Source organism: Pezoporus wallicus, unplaced genomic scaffold (assembly GCF_028554395.1).
Source record: "Pezoporus wallicus isolate ANWC-B61680 ecotype Strahan unplaced genomic scaffold, APGP_CSIRO_Pwel_v1 scaffold_6362, whole genome shotgun sequence".
Classification (NCBI taxonomy): domain Eukaryota; kingdom Metazoa; phylum Chordata; class Aves; order Psittaciformes; family Psittacidae; genus Pezoporus; species Pezoporus wallicus.
Window position 1 is genome coordinate 9,385,164 of NW_026637663.1, and position 21,221 is coordinate 9,406,384.

The 21,221-nt window shown below is 36.6% G+C and overlaps 1 protein-coding gene across 4 annotated transcripts in view; it reads right to left on the reverse strand.

Moving 5' to 3' along the window:
* Positions 1-299: 299 nt before the first annotated feature.
* SIPA1L2 (signal induced proliferation associated 1 like 2) overlaps positions 300-21,221 on the reverse strand; it is a 146,543-nt gene continuing 125,621 nt past the window's right edge. For 2 of the 4 annotated variants that reach the window (XM_057407044.1, XM_057407043.1), the window contains exons 18-23: positions 19,755-19,974; positions 12,811-12,942; positions 5,338-5,391; positions 4,266-4,389; positions 2,415-2,496; positions 300-1,539 (exon numbers count right to left, since the gene is read on the reverse strand). In XM_057407044.1, coding sequence (XP_057263027.1) covers positions 1,393-1,539; positions 2,415-2,496; positions 4,266-4,389; positions 5,338-5,391; positions 12,811-12,942; positions 19,755-19,974 — 759 coding nt within the window. In that variant the 3' untranslated portion in view covers positions 300-1,392. The remainder of the gene's footprint in view (positions 1,540-2,414; positions 2,497-4,265; positions 4,390-5,337; positions 5,392-12,810; positions 12,943-19,754; positions 19,975-21,221) is intronic. The other 2 variants (XM_057407045.1, XM_057407047.1) reach the window with 2 other exon arrangements.

Sequence of the window (21,221 nt, forward strand, 5' to 3'; positions counted from 1 at the left end):
TTTTCAAAACTGTCTTTAGGATGTATTTTTCTGGAAAGCTGCTTTTTTCTCCTACGTCACAAATCAATGCCTATGAATAGCCAAACCAGCTTTTGTTTCTTGTCCCAGGAAGCTTACCTCCTCAGTTATAGGAAAGGACACACTGAAGAAACTAACTTTGATAACACTGACAATCCCTCATTGGCAAAAAGGGATCATAAGAGCAAGCGAGTTGCACTGTCTCTGGATGGAGAACCCAGAGTGGGCTGAATGGGAACCTGAGCTATTACTGATGACAGTGATTAGACATGATAGATTAATTTAGGTTTAGATTTTTAACATTTATTAAAAAAGCAGGATGTATGTTCATTTCAAATTAAACAGTTAAAAATGTTAAAGCATACAAACAAATCAATTGTGTACTAGCAGCATCCAATTGTTAGAATTTTCTAGAACTCCTCAGTACAGTCTTGGCAAGCTAAAAATATTACAACTTGCAACCAACTGACCTCACCATAGTGCAGATAAAACAAACTTTATAAAAACAACAATTTAAGGTTAAATAAGATTAAATAAAGGTGTTAAATACAAGACACTTGATCAAAGCTTCTGTACAAAGATAAACAAATTTGGCATTGTACAATTGATTGGCTGGCTCACACCATACATGATTCCAATAGTTAAGCAGTTTAACTGTTTGGATGAACATCAACTATACAAAATTAACTGAAGTCGGAAGTGGGCTAACCCCAGTGAGCCATTTACAAGGCATGTCTATTTTAGAAAATCAGAACACTGTTTATATTCAGGCACCATTTGTTCCTGCAAATAAATAATCTCTAATGTATCTGCATCCAAACTAGTGTTAAACACATCAGTGCTAACATTTTATAAACACAGCTTTGTGACTATTCACTATACCTCCATTCTTATTGCTATGACAATGTGGACTGTGGAAATAAAACTACTGTACATACAAAAAAATAGAGCACCTTTTAAACATTAAAGTATATGTCTGGTTATTCTTTTTATCTTACAATACCGAAGCCCAAGCTAATGTAAATTGCTTTAACATCTTCACCAGCGCACCTGAAATGCAGGAACTAAAACCCCAAATATTCCTCTTCAGGCAAGCCCCAGCCAGAGCATCTTCTAAAAATGTCTAAAATGACACTAAGGATTTTTTACATTCATCTGCACACAAACAAATATCTGCTATTCTCTGCCTTCTTCATATGAATTTAAAGATGAATTACCACAATTCTCTCTCCTTTTCAAATGACTAAAGCTGGATAGAGAATGTAGCAGAAACACCTAAAATGGATTGTGAACACAGTGAAATTATTACCCCGCTAATTCAAAAAAATACAGCTGTTACATTGCTCAAGTAAGTATTTTCCAGGGGCCCCATCATTAGGATTTTTTATCTATTGTATTGAAAAACCATTCTGTAAATTTCCTCAGTTGAGCAGCTGCTGTTTGAGATTCCTCCTGAAGTCTCATGTTATCTTGTCTCAGATGTTGTACCTCTGCTTGGAGAACTGCCTTGTCCTGTTTTTCCTGGTTAACAAAGACACAAGTTGATTAAAGTGAGTAGTCGTGATGACAGCATTTATTTTTGTGGTTAATATTTCTGTGCAAGTCATACAGCTATATTTTGTTGAGATCCCTAACCTGTTCTGACAACGACTAAGTTAATTCCCCAAATAGCCTGCAATCACCTCATTCATTCTGAGAAAATACTATAGGCTAAAAGGAAAACTAGATGTTACTTTAAGTATAAAAATTTTCTCCATATAACAACAACAAAAAAAAAGGCATTAAAAGGATAAGAAGTTTTTAGTTAGTACAAGTCATATGTGAGAGCCCAAGTCATAAGGAATTGAATTCAAATACATGTTAAGGAAGAAAAAATATCTGATTTCATAATTTTCCCTTACATGATTATTTTCTTACCAAATCAGGCTCATTTCTACCAGGCTTGGCATTGTCTCCAGCTTAGAAATTATACAGCAAATGAGACACAAAGCAAGTCATTGTTACAGGATCAAAATACCACAAGGCAACAGGGATGATGAATTGGATTGTTAACTACTTGAGATTACTGCCTATGTTCATATCTCTATCCTCTGTTACATCCAAGGTACAATAAATAGAGATAAAGTGCCTCATCCTTTCTGGGGCATGACTATAGGTAGGGTAGGCATTCTGGAGTAAAGATCCATAAACTACTTTACTTTGCCTTGGGGCAGCTTGTTCACATAGCCATTCCAGCAGGACCTTCTGCACCTCTGTGTTCTGATCAACCACTGGGCCTACCATTCATTAATTACACTGTCTAGTTTAACTAACATACTTTTTTCAAGTCCTTGATGAACTCAGCATAAAAAAATAACTATTACGCCTGGAGAGCAGTAATACTGATGATCTTTTACCTTTCTCAGGTCGGTTTGTAGTTGCCGGAGAATGACCTCTAGCTGGTTTACTTTTCCTGTCAGAGTACTCGGAGCGTGTTCCCTGTAAAGTAAACCACTAACTTCACTCTCAGTTAGTTAAAATAATTTTCTCCCCCAACTTTTGCAGCGTAACACTTTCAGTGACAGCTAAGGGAACAAATCTATTTAGGCATAGTTAGGAAAGCACAGACAAAACCAGCATCAGCAAAAGACTATTACTGAACATAAACCCGTTGCTACAATATCTGAAATGTGACACTACCTCTCAAATTAAGCAGAAATTACAATGATTTTAAGAAGGAATGTTTTCAGAATTATTTGCACATACCCTCACTGTGCAAGTCAAATTTGCTGCTAAACAGTGAGCCAAGCACATTTGTGAACAAGCTGCTTTTCAATAAGGACTGCACTAATCTGAAGCAAGCCACAGCAGCAATTATTGTCAACCAAAAAAGCTGTTAAGAGTTCTTTTGTCTGGCCTGCAGTTGTGTCATTTCCAGTAAAGGATAAACCTACGGCTTTATGAAGACAAATATTTTGTTTAAAGGTCAAAACATGAAATATTGCCACAGGTTAATCAAATGCATAACTGAAGGAAAACGCGGTGAATAGCTTCCATTTCCTGTATGGCAATGAGCACTGTGGGAGATTGTTTCATACATGTTATAGGTGAAATTAGCCATGATGTGAATCATTTTGTCTGGAAGAGAGAAGTTTTATACACAAAGCTGAATCAGCTGCTTCATGCAAGTGCACAAATTTGATAGATCTGTTGATGCTAAAAGTGGAACGTCTTTAATAATCTCTTGCAATTTTTGCAATTTTTACTAGGCTGGGGAAAGATCTGGACTTAGAAATCATTACAATAAATGTGCTAAATGTGCTTTACCATGTAAGTAAGTTAATTTGTGTAAAATTGGTTTGAATTAAAATGCAATAGCCTAGCAAGCAAGAAGAATTTTCCCTCTGTTTCTTGCTCTTCCATTCCTGCAACTGAAGAGCAAAACTAACAATAAAATGTGTTTTTCTTTTAAAGTGTGCAAGTGGACAGATACATATACTGCTGAATCTGTGTTTTTAACAGGTATATTCCTCACAGTAGGGAAGATGGGGGGGGGGGGGGGGATAAAAAATCGAACAAAACCAAAACCAAACAAGCAAAAAAAGACAAACCAAAAAACCAACCAAACAAAAACAAAACCGAAAAAACTGAACCCAAACTCCATAAAAACCAAAAAGAGAATAATTTCTCACAGAGCATTAGCAAGAATTTTAAGAATTGGACAGTTTGGCATTAAAATATCCTGCACTCCTCAGTTACAGGTTCTCTTCATTAATTCACCTCTCTATAAAAGAAAATTATGGATTTGCAAGTAGTGAACAGTTGCAAAAGATAGGTAGGAACACCCGTTTCAGCTCTGAGCCATTTGCTGCAGATCAGGTTATTTCATACTATAAGAGTTGAGCTGCTATCATCAGTTCTACTCAAATGAAAATATAGAAAAGCATGACAAATTATTATTGCATAGGAAGGATACAGAGAAAAATCGGAGTAGCTGAAGTTCTGCATCTAACCATAGTCTACATTAGAGGCCTGTTCTAATGAGGGCGCTATATCTGACTATACACTACAAACTTTCTAGGTAGAAGTGCTCAGAGGCTGATTCCAAGAAGCAACATTTTTCATAGTTGAAGACGTGGTCAGTCAGGGTAACAGGTCTCCCATCAAGTACCAGTGAAACACGCAGACAGGCAATTTGATGTGAACCATTAGGAGAAAATCTTTTCTTAAAAGATTTTTGTGAGAAATACACTTTAATTCTGACATACCCAGCAGCCTCAAGGAAATCTTTTCCATCTGTGGGACTCTCATCCAAAGGTAACTCTTGTGTTCCTTCCAAACCCTGAGCTTGCTGCATATCATTCAAGGTGCAAAAAGATGCTACTCTCTGATCTGTAAAAAAGTAACATAAGGATACATTTAAAGCTGGACCTATATACAAAATAAAAGACTATATTACAGCCATTATCCTGGTTCAGTTATAAAAATGGATGTATATTTCTACATCACAGCTTTGAAAATAATCAGCAGATGTAAAGTTTATTCCAACTAGTTGGCTTCCCCACATCTGCATCCAAAGGCAACCCCAAAGCAATTATTTTTTGTGTCTATCAGTAGAGTAAGACAGATTTGCTTGGACCAGTCAATGCTGATATGAACAGTAAATTGGTCTTGATGAAGTCTGCAGAAAACCATTTGAGAATTCAGGGCCACAATCAATGACAACAATAATTCCACAAACAGGTTTGCATCTCCCATGGACTTAAAGCCATCAGATTCCTCAGAAATCTGCACTGTTCGTTTTGTACTGTTTTGCTGTCTCAAGAATTTGCAGAACCTAATGGTAATCTGCGTACTTGAAAAACAATAAATTCACACTCTTTACATCAATTGAGTTTTTGTTATATATATTACTAAGGAATGCTATTATCGACATTGGATTCCACTAGAACACAATCTAACAAGCAGAGATGTAATTACCTATGGATATACAGTGTGGTTGCCAAAATACATCAGTCACCACATAATAGAAGTATGCCATGCAGATCATCATTGCACAGAACAGGAGTAAATGATGCATTCATTAGGATTTAATTTGTCTTCTTTAAAAAAACAAAACATCCATATTCTGCGGAGATCAATTTAACTTATTTCTGTCAAATAAAATCCCATGTCTGTAGGTTTGTATAAATTCTGGTGACAACATGCCTGCCTTGCCCTTTCTCCCCTTGCTCTACCACCCCGCAGGCCCAAAGCTTGCATTATCATGCAAACGTGCAAACATAGGAAATATTAAAGAAAGTTTACAAAAGGCAAAAGTCATCAATCCCAGACCATCACCTAGAAACGGCGTGTGATGACAGAACGGCCCAAATTCTTCATCTGAGTCAAAACCTGGAATAAGATTTAGAATGTTCCTATAAACAAGACAGTCCATCTCCACTGAAGCAGCTGTGGCCCTCACGTACAGTGCACTCAGTGGGATATTCCCCATGCAACCCATGCTGGCTCTCACTTGAAGCCTTGCAATGCCGTTTTTACACAACACTACAGTGAAGCATGAGATATCATGCCCCATGCCTTTAACAGGAGTACCCAGTATTGCGACACAACATGAGAACTTGGCATGATACCTTAAAGACAACCCTTGAAACTATTAGCGCTCAAACAGTGAATACAGGTCAGATCACTTTAACTAGGAAGGAAATTTTGTTTAATAAGCCCTACCAAATAAAAACAGGAAATCACTGGAAGCTCTTTGAAGGGATTTTTTTTTGTAAACAAATAGTTTTAAGGAATAGCAAGGAATGAAAATTCATTCAATAATATAATGAAAAAAGTTGCATGCAATTTTTTGTCCGTTTTTAAAGATCACAGATCATTTCCCCTGCTTTCATCCTTACTTCTGGCTGCTGCCACATCTTGGCAAATATGAACAGACTTTTTCATAGTGCTGACAATATGGTAAGAATTTTAAACACTCAAACAGTGACATCATTCACAGATTTAAAACTCTCTAAGTTGAACAGATTTAATTAGAACATATAAGCAAAAAATAATTTCCCAGATCAAACACAGTATGTAGGCCAGAAACAAGACAGTGTAAGCAGTTTGGAGTTCGTATCTAATCACTAACTTCACCTTTATACTGTTCACCTTTTCATTATCACTTGTTAGAGGAAAACAAAGCCAGCAACAAATGTTTTGCTGTTGCTGTTTTTTCTATGGCAAACAGTTGGTAACATGGGGCATTGTGTCTCAGAGGCAATTCTATTATAATATAATAAATCTCTGTTTTTCTCCCTCTGCTGACTAAGCTTAATTAAAGAGAATTGCCACTTGTCTGGTTTATTTTGTCAGCTGAGAAAACATTTTGTCAGCTTTATCTCCCCAGCAGTATATGAAAGCATCTTTTTCCTGATAGATAAAAACCAGGTTCATGCAGCTGTTAATGAAATCACAGGATTTCATTTTAAAACACAATATTTTTAAATATTTTTGCATTATTTCAACCCACAATAAAAATATAAAAAGATGTTTGCAATGAAGTGTAATGTGTGGATTAACTTCTTCCTTGTGTAATCCCTAACAAATTTCAACTCCACAATTTAAAAGTAACAACACCTGGAGTAGAAAATAAATTGTTAAACCTTTTCTATTTTTCTAGTATAACTTAAATATATTTTTCTGATATTCATATCTTTCTTTACAAAATAGGAAACCATATTCTCACATTCATCAGGTGAGGAATTAAGTCACTATGTGGCCAGTAACAACTAGGGAGTCTCCAATGATATAACATACTATTTAAATTCCTATGTTGTTCTTCAAAGAGCAGTTAGTTCCTCAATTTTCAAAAGCCAGGTTAGCGCCAAACTCATTCTCTGAACAAGATAGTAACACGTGAGTCTCTGTAATAAATACTGTATCAACAAGACCCTGGACTAGCAAAATATTTTGCCTGCTCTCCCTGCAAGTATTCATGCTTAGCAATAGTTTCACCAATTTACTATTTAAATAAGAACTGGTTTTAAACCTGAACAGTGGTGAAGGTTGAATTTGTACTTCAAAACGCAGTATCTTCCTGCTGAGTTTTGGTTCATTTGTTCTTAACAGAATTAGCTTGACTCTATATTCATGAAAATGAAATCAAAGCTACCTTCCACTGACAGTTAATCTTTCAAAAGAAAAATCAAGTGTCTTTCTGGCTATGATGCTGTAGATATAAATTCTGTTTCTTCCAAACCACAGGGACACCTCCTATTCAGTTCAAGTGATATGTGCATGCTAAATGGAAAAACATGCATGTAAATCTCAGAGCTCTCATTTTTATCTGGGACATCCTTTCCAAACCCCACACAGGACCTGAGCATATAAATGTATTTACAAAAACATATTCGTGTTTATGTTAAAACTTTAAGCAACAGCTGACTTGTCTTTGGTCCTCCTAAAATTCATGTCTCACTTTAAAATGACAGAATTGTACAGTTGTAACCAGTAGGAATTTGAATCTGGATTTTCATTGTTCCAGACTACTAACAGAGGCCAGAAAAAAAGCTTCAGACAATTTTGATGTACTGGAAAGCAGAAAAGGCTAAAATTAATATAGCACATGAAGCTGATCTCTCATTATTAAGGCAAAGTCTATTCACAAACATACACTGACATCTGCACTGAAGCAAAAAAGTTACGCATGAACTAGAAATGACCAAACATCAACAAAATATTTTATCTTTTTATTTTTTCTAGCAGTTTAACACACTGATTAAAATAATTATCTGTCTTGCTGAATGCTTCACTTCTTTCTCACTATGTTATGTGTAGCATTACTTGCATTAAGCTATAAAGATTTTTAAATGAAAGATTAAAATAATATTAATTATAGTAGCACAGATGTTCCTGCAAAGATAAACTGGCAGTAAGAAACGCTGCATTCTGATTGGCACTAATAGACATTTATAAAAATAATCTGGATAAAAAGTCAGAAGTTGAAACCACCTATTTTAATGAACTAAATCAGAGACATCAGACGGACTTTCATAGGCTGTTAATGCCCACAGAATTATTTACCAAACACTAAACGGCTATTTTAATGCACAAAAAATCCAGTTTAAGGTAGCACAAATGGTAAAAAGTTCTATTTATAATAACAATTCATATTTATGTTTGGTTCAATTCTCTTCTGCAATGACAGTAACAGATAGTAACAGTATCTGTTGCTTCTCCTTTTATTCCCCAAATAAAAAAAGATCCAAAATTAGCCACCAGCAACATAATACATATGTTGAAAGCCAGTCCTTCTTCCCTAACCTGGAGATCTATTGGAAGGATAATACAAAAAGATAATTAAAAAAATGCATTCTCTTCCATATTCTTGAGTTTTTTTAATTCTCCTTTTTCTATTTTGACATTCCAATTTATTCTGTAAACCCCCATCTTTATCTTTACTCAGTTCAACATGCTTGCTTTTTTTTTTTTTTTGCTTCAACTTCTCATTTTTCATTACCACTGCCCTCCCTAAACCCCTACCTCTTTTGCTGTACAGTCATATGCACCTCTATCAAATTTTTAGTGTTTGCTTCAGGTATGGATACAAAAATATTACAACAGTGTACTCCCAGCATGTCACCTGCTCCTTGGTTACTGCCTCTCTGCTTCTCCCAGCAAAAAAAGAGAAGGGAACTAGAAGTATCCAAACCATGCATGAAAGAAATGGAAGGCTACCCCTCGCTACTGACTAAATGCATGACAAAGGACCTCTGGATAAATATCAAACACTATGTCCTGTGAAGGAAGCAGTGCGAAGACTTAAAATAACATTGCATTGTGTTCCAGCTTATGGACACTGACCCTCAACGAACACAGCTCAAGCAAAACTCCACACTGACGCAGCTTCTGGAGCCTGTGGAGTTAACACCTGCACAGCTCACCACTATGAAGACCTGCCTTAAGAATAACAGAGGATTTTCAGGAAAACTTTGAAGTAAATATTCAGCTTCCCAGAAAAAGCTCTTGCCAAGCAAAAGCAGTGAAAATGACAGGCTCACAAAGTGAAAAGCATTATCACAGAACCATAGACTCGTTAGGGTTTGAAAGGACCTTAAGATCATCAAGTTCCAACCCCCCTGACATGGGCAGGGACACCTCACACTAAACCATGTCACCCAAGGCTCTGTCCAACCTGGCCTTGAACACCGCCAGGGATGGAGCATTCACAACTTCCCATCATACTTTCAATTAAAAAGTACTGGCTTACTCCACTCTCACAGACTACAGTTTAAACCCTACTGTTCTACATAGGACCAAGGCTTCAGTTCAGATAAAAGCTCATACTAATTAATAAACAACCATCAACTGTTTATTTGGGGGAAGGGCAGGGTAGCTAAAAAATGAGACCAGTGGTCTTGTTACACCCACGAGTAAACTCTGAGTACAGATAATGGTAGCAAAAATCTTGCTACTATATTTAATTCTTAATCCAATTAATATCAATATTATAAGCACCTAAAATGTTTTAAGACAGACAGATGAAGGATTGTGAAGCCCATGTTATGGATGTTGAACTGATCAAAATATCTAAGTTGTGAACATACAATCTAGAGACATCGCATGAGAAATTCCCTGATGCTGGAATCAGACTGATAATTCTAATTAATCAGTATTAAGACCTTGTACAAAATCTTGTATCCAGGTTCTAGAATAGAACACAACTTTGAAATACCAGGTTGGCAAAGCCAAACTAGAGAACAACTCTAACACTAACTTCTTCAATTAGTATTAAAAAAGTCCTATCTGGTTTGTGTTCCTTTTTATTGAAGGTTCAGGGGGGTGAAGGGTGTTTATTTGGGATTTTTTTCTGAGACTGCCCTATGTAAATGTTATCACATTTTTACCCAGTTCAACAGAAAGATCAAAGCAGTTTTACATTCAGAAGTGGGTGAACTTTAGAACTATCCACCCTCTTTTCACACCAATATAATGCAGAACAACAATTCCAAGCTATTTTTAAATAGTAAGCTGAAGCAACTCCTCAGTCGACAACATTAAAATACATAGGGAAGCTGCATCTGCTAGTTCATATCCAGCATATTCACTCTCAGTGATTTTTTTATGACATGCCTATCAGTTATTCTTTTTAAATGACATTCAAATTGCAAGATGTAAGATAGAGAAAGCTGAACCACAGCTTAAAAATACAATTTCTTGTAAAAAATCAAATTGCAGTACTGTGAATTTAGTCAAAACATTTTATAAATCCTCTAACATACACAGATGTCTCTACTGCAGAGTCCCAAACAGAAAAGGATTAAATTCCTTCATAAAAAATTAGATTATTATTTACTACTCAAATTCTTACAATACTTAAAAAAAAACAACCCAAGAAACAAAACCCAAAACAATGAACAATGTTGGTTGATATTTAATGATCACCTGCTAAAAGCTCAGCAGTGTTGCAGGGACTGTGAGAATGAAGACCTTGCATCACTGTAGGAGAGGATCTGGTTCGAGACCATCTTAAGAACCTGAACGTGCACAAGTCCATGAGTCCTGATGAAATCCATCCGCGGGTCCTGAAGGAGCTGGCAAATGAAGTTGCTAAGCCACTGGCCATCATATTTGAAAAGTCATGGCAGTCAGGTGAAGTCGCCAATGACTGGAAAAAGGGAAATATAACCCCCATTTTCAAGAAGGGGAAAACGGATGACCCGGGGAATTACAGACCAGTCAGTCTCACCTCTGTGCCTGGCAAAATCTTGGAGCAGATTCTCCTGGAAGGCATGCTAAGGCACATGAAAATCAACAAGGTGCTTGGTGACAGCCAGCATGGCTTCACTAAGGGGAAATCCTGCCTGACCAATTTGGTGGCCTTCTATGATGGGGCTACGGAACTGATGGACAGGGGTAGAGCAGCTGACGTCATGTACCTACAGCTACAGGTTGGGCAGAGAAGAGATTCAGAGCAGCCCTATGGAGAAAGACTTGGGGGTGTTGGTTAATGAGAAAATGAACATGAGCCAGCTTCAGTGCGCACTCACAGCCCAGAAAGCCAAACATATGCTGAGCTGCATCAAAAGGAGCGTGACCAGCAGGTCAAAGGAGGTGATCCTGCCCCTCTACTCTGCTCTCCTGAGACCTCACCTGGAGTATTGTGGGCAGTTCTGCTGTCCTCAACATAAAAAGGACATGGAACTGTTGGAACAAGTCCAGAGGAGGGCCACGAGGATGATCAGGGGACTGGAGCACCTCCCATATGAAGACAGGCTGAGAAATTTGAGGCTGTTCAGCCTGGAGAAGAGCAGGCTGCGTGGAGATCTCATAGCAGCCTTCCAGTATCTGCAGGGGGCCTATAAGGATGCAGAAGAGGGACTCTTTATCAGAGAGTGTAGCAATAGGACAAGGGGTAATAGATTTAAACTTAAACAGGGGAAGTTCAGGCTAGATATAAGGAAGAAGTTCTTTACTGTGCGGGTTGTGAGGCACTGGAACAGGCAGCCCAAAGAATTTGTGAATGCTCCATCCCTGGCGGCATCCAAGGCCAGGTTGGACAGAGCCTTGGGTGACATGGTTTAGCGTGAGGTGTCTCTGCCCATGGCAGGGGAGTTGGAACTTTATGATCTTAGGGTCCTTTCCAACCCTAACTATTCCACAATTCTAACAAACAATAAAAAGTTTCTGTCTTGGTCTCACACCATCAATTCTTCAGCATTATCTACAGATATATCTATGATTTTTCCAGTTAAAATGCAACAAGTGAATACTCATCCTCTGTAGGACAGGGCACTGTGGGTAGTTATGTTTTTCTACCTCTCTCTCAAATTCAAATGGTAATGACATTCACATAACACTTAATAAAGTGAAATTATTTTCATTACAACAGTAAGTCATAAAATAATGAAAATCTGTTGAAGTTTTCAAAGAAATCTAAAAATACAGGAGCATAACTGGTACCGAATGACCATTTAGTAAGTTTACCTCAAAATTTTTATTAACATTGAAAAATATTCTTCAAGTACAAAGTTACAGTTAGTCATTTACTGATCCAAATTCATTTTCAGTTAAGATGTCAACAGCAAATAGCAGGATATTCCCTGAGCAATCAAACATAGAAATGCATGGTTGTCAGATACTCAGCGTCACAGTACTTCCTGCCAGCTACAAGTCAGTGACCTAACTGCAACACCCCTCAGAAACAACAAAATGCAAACATTCAACTGCATATATCCATATATACACTCAAACCAACATCCACCTTTCTGCGCTTATACATTATGTGTAGGTTTAGCTCTCAGAGAAGCAAATAAGATTTTTTTCCTACTTAACTTGGTCTTACAATTTAAGAATTGAATAACCTTGGTCTACACCTTGCACCCTAAGCTCTGCTACTGGAAAATATGGTGTACATTTTTGCTGTTTTTCAAGGGCTTATAATGAAAACTAAGAGGGACTGCAACATCATCTGGACTACAAATAAAAGTTGACAAGCACAATACAATAAACTCAGGGAAGTGTTACTTCCAGTTTCATTTTAAACATCTAAATTAAATGCTTTGAATCTCTCCTTCACCTGATTTATCCAACTGATTACAGAAGGAATTTAGGCCCATAAATGGATGAACTGTATTAAGACAGATACTGAAAGTATCATGAATACCCACATTTTCAGTGACAATATTCCACACTGAGTAGCAATACTGCCAGAAGAACTCAAAAGCTACAGAGGCAAACACTGAATTTTTGTAATTCAAAACGTGGCTATACGTTAAAAAAAAAAAGTGTACTGAACATTAATCTTTATTTAAATTTTCCTGTTACCTTCAAACGCTCGTGCAGCATCTACCAGGTGAGACCAGTCTAGCCCTGTGGCAGTGTCTGGCAGGGGCATCAGGCCGGGATCATTGAATTTGGCTTTATCAGATAAGGACCCATCTGAGAACCAGAATTCATCTAAACAATAAACACAATAATTAGTCTTCCTATTACAATGATGTACAATTAATTTTGAAGCTATTCTAATGAAGTGTAAAAAAATCTATCTGCAAAGAGCACTTATTTCTCTTGTTTCTGTCTTTTCCTGTTCAATACTCAGTATGGGCAGAACAATATTTAAACTTCATCAGAGTTAAGACGGGAAGGGTTTCTAAAGGGTTTTTTTTTTTTGTGCCAGTTTGCACATGATGTGTCCTTCACATTTTCATGTGAATGCTGTGCGAGTAGGCAGCATCAGTTAAAGCATACCATATTAAACCTGAGCACTGAGCAGAAAAGTTGCTACACATAGTTACATTTTTAAGAAGGCTGTGAAACAACATACAAGATGTTCACCTGCAGAGTTTTATCCTGAAACTTAAATAGCGCAGTTCCAGAAGCAATTTAAAAATATCACCTGCTTTTCTTTTAATGCATTTGTTAAGTTCTAGACTATATGCAAAACTCACTTTCACACTGAAAATATTACCCTATTAGTTTAATATTTGTAGCTATATATTTGAGGACATAATAAGACTTGTGTGCCAATTGCTAAGCTCCAGAATGATCTGCAATACATTACATGCTGTAGATAAAGTGTGTATTAACTGAAATGCATACACGATAAAGTTAGTTCAAACACAGTTTTCAGTTATGCAGAAAGGTACCATGAACATGCATGTTAGTAGAGGAAATGCTAATTTTCACAGTTATCTTAAGCAGTTTTACATTTTCTGTATTTATCTATAACAATCTTCATTCTGACCAGTGCAAACACATTAAAATTAACACTGCTGAATGAGCACACTCAGGTTCTTAAAACTGAACATAAACCAAATCCATTATTTATAGTCACATTTCATCTTAACCATAATGCTAGTGATACAATACTGTACTGTTATTACATAGTATAGCAAAGAAAAATATGAAATTTTGCTTCAGACATTGCTACTCCTATTAAAGGCTGAAATAGTAACTTTTCCTCAAATACTTCAGAATGAAATTTCCATCTAGCTATTCCAGTGATTCAACTCTAATAAGGAATACTTTTTTTCCCCCCCCAGGAAAAAATCAAATTTAAATTAAAAAAAAAAAAGAAAAAAAAACAAAACAAAAAAAGGAAAAAATGCATTTAAACAATCAGAAAATATATTTGAAGATAATGGCATCTTGTCATTGTCTTGATACCAATAAAAAAGAACACCAAAGTCCATTTGAATAAAAAAGATTTCTGACGTAAAAATACAAAAGCAGTAGCCTGTTACATGTGTTTTACTGCATGAAGCAATGACCAGAGCATACTACATGCTTTGCAGAAAGCTTGTTTTTTATTTTTAAGAAGCAAAATCAGGAACATTAAAGTAGGTTTGAAATCCTCTGTCAAAAATTAGGAGTCCAACAATGCAGAAACAATGCAGAAGAGGTAGAAATCCTACCTACTATGGTATTTATCTTGTTCTACAATTTATCTGAAAGATGCAGTACTGCTATTGGAAGTGGCCTGAAAAACCTATGTAGAAATGTCTTTTTAATACCCACTCTTGTATGCAAAAGTGGCTGTTATATGAGGTGGAAAAGTAATATACAAATATATTCTAGCCATACATCCGTGCTGAGATTTTATTTTCAGTTCCTTATAAACATACATGAAACCTGAACTAAGGTTACCTTGGGGTGCAAGTACACTGCAAGCTCAAGATAGAACAGTCTGAACTTTTGTATATGACCTGGGAATTATAAGAACCTTGTTTATGCAAGTACAAATGTTTTATACATCCCTGTTGTGGAAAAATAGACAGAATGCCTTATTTGAAAGGCTGGCAAGCCAGCTTTTGGTTCTAGACCAGCAGGGAGGCCCTAAGGGACAGCCTTTGCTTTTGTATGATCAGTCTACAGAAGCTGATTGTGAAACCTGTCAGGAAGATGCCTGTTCCCAGTGAGATTCTGCTGGCGTTCCAAATTAAAGTGTAGGAGTGATATATTCACCAGTAGTCATCCTTCATTATGCATTGTCTTTCTGAGAGCCTTAGGGTGGATCCTATTTGCTCCTGCATAAGGCTTGACAGAGCAACTCAACTGCAGAAAGCCTGCCAGAGTAGAGGTTTGAATACTGATAGCTCTGAAAATGCAAGTGCTCCTGCTGATGGCTGAAATTATAAGCAGAATAACTGAACATGCATGAGTATGCCACCACAGAATAATTCATTTTCATTATTACATTATGTGTCCTTGTGCAGTGGGGGTGAGAAGGGAAGGAAAAAGAAAAAAGGGAAATAAAATAAAAAAAAATAAGGAAAAAGAAAAAAAAAAGCTCTCTAATGATATAGGCCTCTTTGTACCTTTGAATTTCAGAGAATAATGTTTGTATTTCAGGAATGCTCTGGGTGAGATGAATTATTTCTAGCCCCCTGTATTTGCATTTCTTCTCTGTTCCCCTGGCCTCACTGTTGCCTCCACTTTTCTCTGTACGTCTGCCACATCAGCAGCTGCAGGCTGCCTGTTGTCTTCCTTTTTCATCTGTGCAAAGGTGGCATGTTATGCCTGAGCAAGCCCATCTCTGTGTGTCCAAGAGGCTATGCCTAATCTCATAAATCTCACTATTTTCATAGCCCACAAGATTGATCTTGAAGCATCAAAAAATTATCCCTTATTTCCTTTGAGAAAACAATTTCAGTGTTATCTTTCAGTTTTAAAGAGTATTTTATTTGCTGTACTCCTTTTGGCACAAAACAATTGATCTCGTGCTTTCTGGTCCTTTTGGTTATGTCACTTCCTACACTTAGGAATTTTCTTTATCCTTATTATTGATACATAAAGTATAAAGCATTTTGAAGAGTCCTTATTTTCACCAAAATTACGTGGTCAGTTCAGTTTCCAACAGAGCTCCTGAAATTGACTATCATTGGTCCCATACAGCTCTGCATTCAGAGAGTAACTAGTTATACTGAAAGAAAAAAGATTCACCTGACTTAACCTTTTCTACTTCCAAGACAAGTATCCTGCTTCAGTTGGAACTGTTACTTTTATGCAGAGGCTGTACATCATGAAAAAATACCTGCTAAGTACTCCTCACCTACTGTGCTAAAACTAGACATATCATTTAACAAGTAGATTATCTCAAAAGATGCTGCAGCAGAATGAATATATCAAATTATATGCAGACATAAATCCCAGTGTCTGCTTCCTGTTCTTTCCTGCAATCAGCAGTTGTATCTCTATAGTCCTCTTAAACAACAGCTGCCTGCCAAACCTTTCCCTTTTCAGTTATTACCTAGGGTTGCCCAAAGTCCCCCTTCAAAGATGCCAGCCTGTTAGTAGAATTTTTTATGGACATATGTTCACATTACCATTAGAACAGTAAAGATGTGATCCCAATAACTACTTTTCCCTTCCCTTTTGTTATTGAAGATAGTCTCATGTTCTGATATTCACTGTGTAAGAGTCTGCAACAAGCAACATATATACTTCTTCGGTTGCATTGTATTACTGAATCAACAGCCCGTATTTGCTTACTGAAAAACTGACTTCCAAATTGTTCACTTTGCACATCATCGATGCACAGTGATGCTCTTTCATCAATATTGCTTTTTATCAATTAGGTTAGTTTTGGATTGAAGCTAACTGTGGTTGTAAGCCAGTTTTAAGATGGACTTTCTTCTAATAACACAGTTACACGCATATAGTTGCACTCCTGGCAACCTTCATCCCTATGGCATGTAAAATCAGAGAACTTTCAGAACTTATATCATTGCAAAATAGTCCCTTCCTTATGACCTTCCTCACTGCAAGAATCCTGCACCTTGCTCCTTTCCTCACAGCACAGTACAACATGCCAGTGTACCACTTAGGGCAATTTTTCTTTCCCTTTCCTTTTTGTGCTTCATAATAGGAGTGGATCACAGTTCCTGCAACGTCAAACTACCTCCCTGTGTCTTCCTGGGCTTCTGACTTGTGTTGTTAGTACACTAGTTCTGTATCAGTGGTTCTCATTGTTTTCATTCTTTTCCTTTGCCATGAATTTGCAAGATGGGGATAGATTTGTACCTGCAACTGTGTATGGCATGCTAGAATCACTCAGCATGAACAGCACCGTCTCAGTTAGTGAATTGTTAATGTCCCCAAGGTAAAATTCCAGAGTTCTCAGCTACATGAGTCCACCTTTCTGGTTTAAGTTAAAAATAAGATATAATGAAATAAATCTTCCTACATCTGTGCACTGTGTGCAATCAAGAGCACTCATCTGTCAGAGCTTGCATTTCAGACTTTACTGAAAGAAACTCTTTTTTCACTTCACTTCCCTCAGTGATAAAATAAAAAAATCCTATAGCTTCATTTTCTCATCTTCTTCCTACAGTCAACATCACACATAGTTGAAGTTTCCATATTCGCATGGCTGTTTTGTCTGATAACTTTGATTTCTCAGTAAACTGAAATCCTTCAAGGTTGCCTATTACGCTTTGGTTTTGATGTTGCCTTGCTTACCTATTAATCACACTCTTTTCCTCGCTAGATGGGTCTCACGAGACTTGGTGCTGCCACAATATTTCATGTACCCCATGCTAGGTAATAACATGCAAGAACATATGTATCTTTCTAAAATTAATTCCAGCCAAAACCATGCTATTTCCACTGACTTCTGTACACATTAAATGTCAGTAAAATTAAAATGTTTTAAGATCACAAACATATGTATTTTACTAAAGTCATTACTATGACAGTTAAGAATCTTGATATCTGAAACTGCAACCTCAAGCTAAAATTATAGACATAAAAAATTCCTCTCACATCACCACGGCTACAGAATGTAAATACCTACGCACTGATTATAAAAACCTTCAAGTTTTTATATAACAAGAGCAGAAGTTAGTTTCTAATATGGAGATACTGACTAACCTTATTTTGAAAATAAAGGTGGGCAAGTCACAATGCGTTTATTTTCAGAGTGTAATTACGGCTAATCAATTAAAAGCCATCATCAAAGATCCTGTATCACTGGAATTGAAAGGCACTTTTATAATACGAAGCCAAGGCAGAAAATAGAGGTTGTATATGAAAATATCATCACCATATCAGCTCCATTTTGACTGACAGGATCTAGTTTCATGTTTTTTCCCAGCTACGTGTATAAATAACTTTCTGTATCTAAGAAGCAGCAAGAATGGAAAATAAGGTGTCTAAGACAGACCTAACACACAAACCACTAAAATCTCACTGCTGGAGAAGCAGTATACAACTTGAATATACACCATTAATTGCCTTGTGTCAATCTCCAGAACAAAAGCACGCTTAAGGTTTGATGCCACTGCACATTTACAAGAATGGCTCTAAAACACAGGCCTAACATAGTAAAAGAAAAAAATACAGTCAGGATACCTGATTATATGTAACTCCCTCACAGACTACAAAATCTACTGAATTAGTCTCAAATGAAACAAAATGGGTCTTCATTATCTGTCAGTAAAAGCAAAGGAACTTTACATATTAAATTTTTAGTAAAGAGTTTCATTCTGATAGAAGAATATATTTAGAACAGCAAAAGGTACACCAAGCATGCATTCCCATCTGAAGCAGGAATTCAGCACTTGTCTGCCATACCAGTTCAAAATTAACCAGTCATTAATGAACACTACTTGGCCTCATAGCTGAGGCCACTATAACTAGAAAAGTGTTTTGCATATAAGGCTTACTTCTGAAAGTTAGCAAGTGACTGCTGCTTCCTGAAGGACACAATGAATGACAGAGCCCTTTTTATTACCAAGTCATCTGTCTGCATTCTCTCTGGACATGTGCCTACAGAAGCCCATAACACTAAGAAATCCACCCACAGCTTCCTAAGTATGGACTTCACAATTACTATTTCTTTAAATTGTTCTACCGTTCTTCTGCACTGCAGTCAGCTGTGATGCAATATTAAAGTAGGTAAGAAAAAATGTCTTTTTAACTGTCCCATTCCCTCCTCCCAAGATTGGGTGTCGTCTATAGGTCAGCCTAAAATAATTGAAAAGTAAAGAGATACAGCATTTTCATAAAAAACGATTCACTTTTAATAAGTAAAAATACTGTTATGGAGCCTAAATATAGGGATCCAGATACGTAGATTTGAACTGTGGTATATAAATATGTATTTTTTTTTTTTTTTAGCTTTTATAACAACAAACTTTAGAGTTTATCACTTCATACTGGAATTATTGCAAGGTAAGCATATAACAAAGATCTCACTTATGGAGATCTCATAAGAGACACCTTCATACAATAGCTTTAACTTCGCACCCCAGACTACTTCTTTTTCTGACATTAATAATGAAGTGTTATTTGCAAAGGTTTACTAACGTCAAAAACAAAGAGTATCAGCAAATTCAGTTTTGAAACTGGAGGCAACAACATAAACTATTGCACATTTCCCTTTAAGATGCTACCAAAAGGATCATCTAAATAGAAGTTGTCCTGTTTAGCTGTTATTTGAATGTACATAAAAATAAACAAAACAGGCCAGCTGATCTTAATTAGGTCACCACTGGAAAATAAAATGATAACAAGAAGTATCTTCAGACAAATGTTTGTTTCCTGTCATCGATCTCATGAAAGTATTTTGTGCAGTAAAGTGAATGCTGTCTCCAAATATGATAAATCTGTGTTGATCACTATGGCAAGCATAAGCACGTACCGCTGACCAAATGCTTTTTCACCAGGCTAACTAGAATGATGACTTGACATTTCATAATTTCTTAATATTTGGTGATTTGTTTATTACAAATATGCCAAACTCAGCAATGACAGCAGCAACCACTTACTTCTCAGATTTCCCATTCCAGGAGTCAGGCCCATTCTGGGAGGCAACGTGCTGTGATATGGTGGAGTAGTGCTGAATAAGATATCATTTGGCAAGGCTTGGTCTAGCATTGAACTTCGAGAGCTAGCGTATGAAGATCCTCTTCGGTTGCTACATATACTCTCATCAGATAAGGTACGATAAAGTGTCCTCCGTGGAGAAAGGTTTCCATAGAATGAAAACTAAACATCAAAATACGAAGATATAAGAACACATATTACTGGTTAAATAACTCAAGTGATCACATCCCATCATCAGCTCTTGGGAGTGTTTTTCTAGGCAGGCACTGTGGAATTCTTGAGCTAATACAGAAGATCAGAGATTTGTTCCACCATATCAGATCTACCGGGGCCTCAAAAGAGTTACTGAATTGGATATTCATATTTCCTCTTGATATTTTGGAACATATCACCATGAATGAATCAGATACTGTGTCGTTTTATTAATTCTGAATTGTTAAATGAAACCTCCATGGCCTTATGACAGCAATGTTTTCCAGAAATATATATAAGGTTACCAACTCTGTTAACATTTGTTCAAGTATATACATAGAACTCTGATTTTTATTTGAAATGACTATGCTTTAATGTTAAACATTCTAAACTGATATATCCTGCCATATAATTCACTGGATGACAAAAGTGATTTGAGACACTACATCTCACCAGATATCATGAAATAGCTTTAGAAAACAGGGTAACAGAGTTAAGTGAAAACTGTTTCTGCATTTAAAAAAGTTACTGAAACCACAACCAAATATCTACAGGAAACAAAATGTTGCTGTACTCTAAAACTGGGCCATTCCATGTCATCTGTCATTCTTCAGTACTGCAAATCCAGTTATTCTTCACATCTACATAGGTCAGTTATTGCCTTAATTATTTTAACTGGTTCGTCCTGCATATAACAGTTCAATGTCCTGTCTTGTTTTCTTTCTGAGTTGCACAGTCCTTATACAGAATATATGCTTAAGAGCAGTAGCTTTTTAAAACAGTGAATATAGCATAGACTTAAACAGATCTACATTGTTGTATTTCTTACAACTTGCTCACTGATGAGTACTTCTACACCGAATACATAGAAATGCTCAATCATGTCACAAGCCACAGTCTTTACAAAATAATTTAATACACTTCATAGTGGTAGTTCAGGAAATCATCTATTTTGAGAACAATACAGGACATGCTCAATTGTTAGAATGCTTAACTACATCCCAGAGAAAATTAGGGGAGATATTCAGATTCCAATCTAGGAAAGCATCAAAATACTACATCAGTTCTAGAGATCTGCCTGAAACAGATATGGGCCATGGGAATAAACATAATCTAAAACTTTATTTTAACACATGTAAAATGAGCAATAGAACAGGCATAAGCAGCATCCCCAAATGACTGGACAGAGCATCCTTAAATGAATGTATTTATGGCAT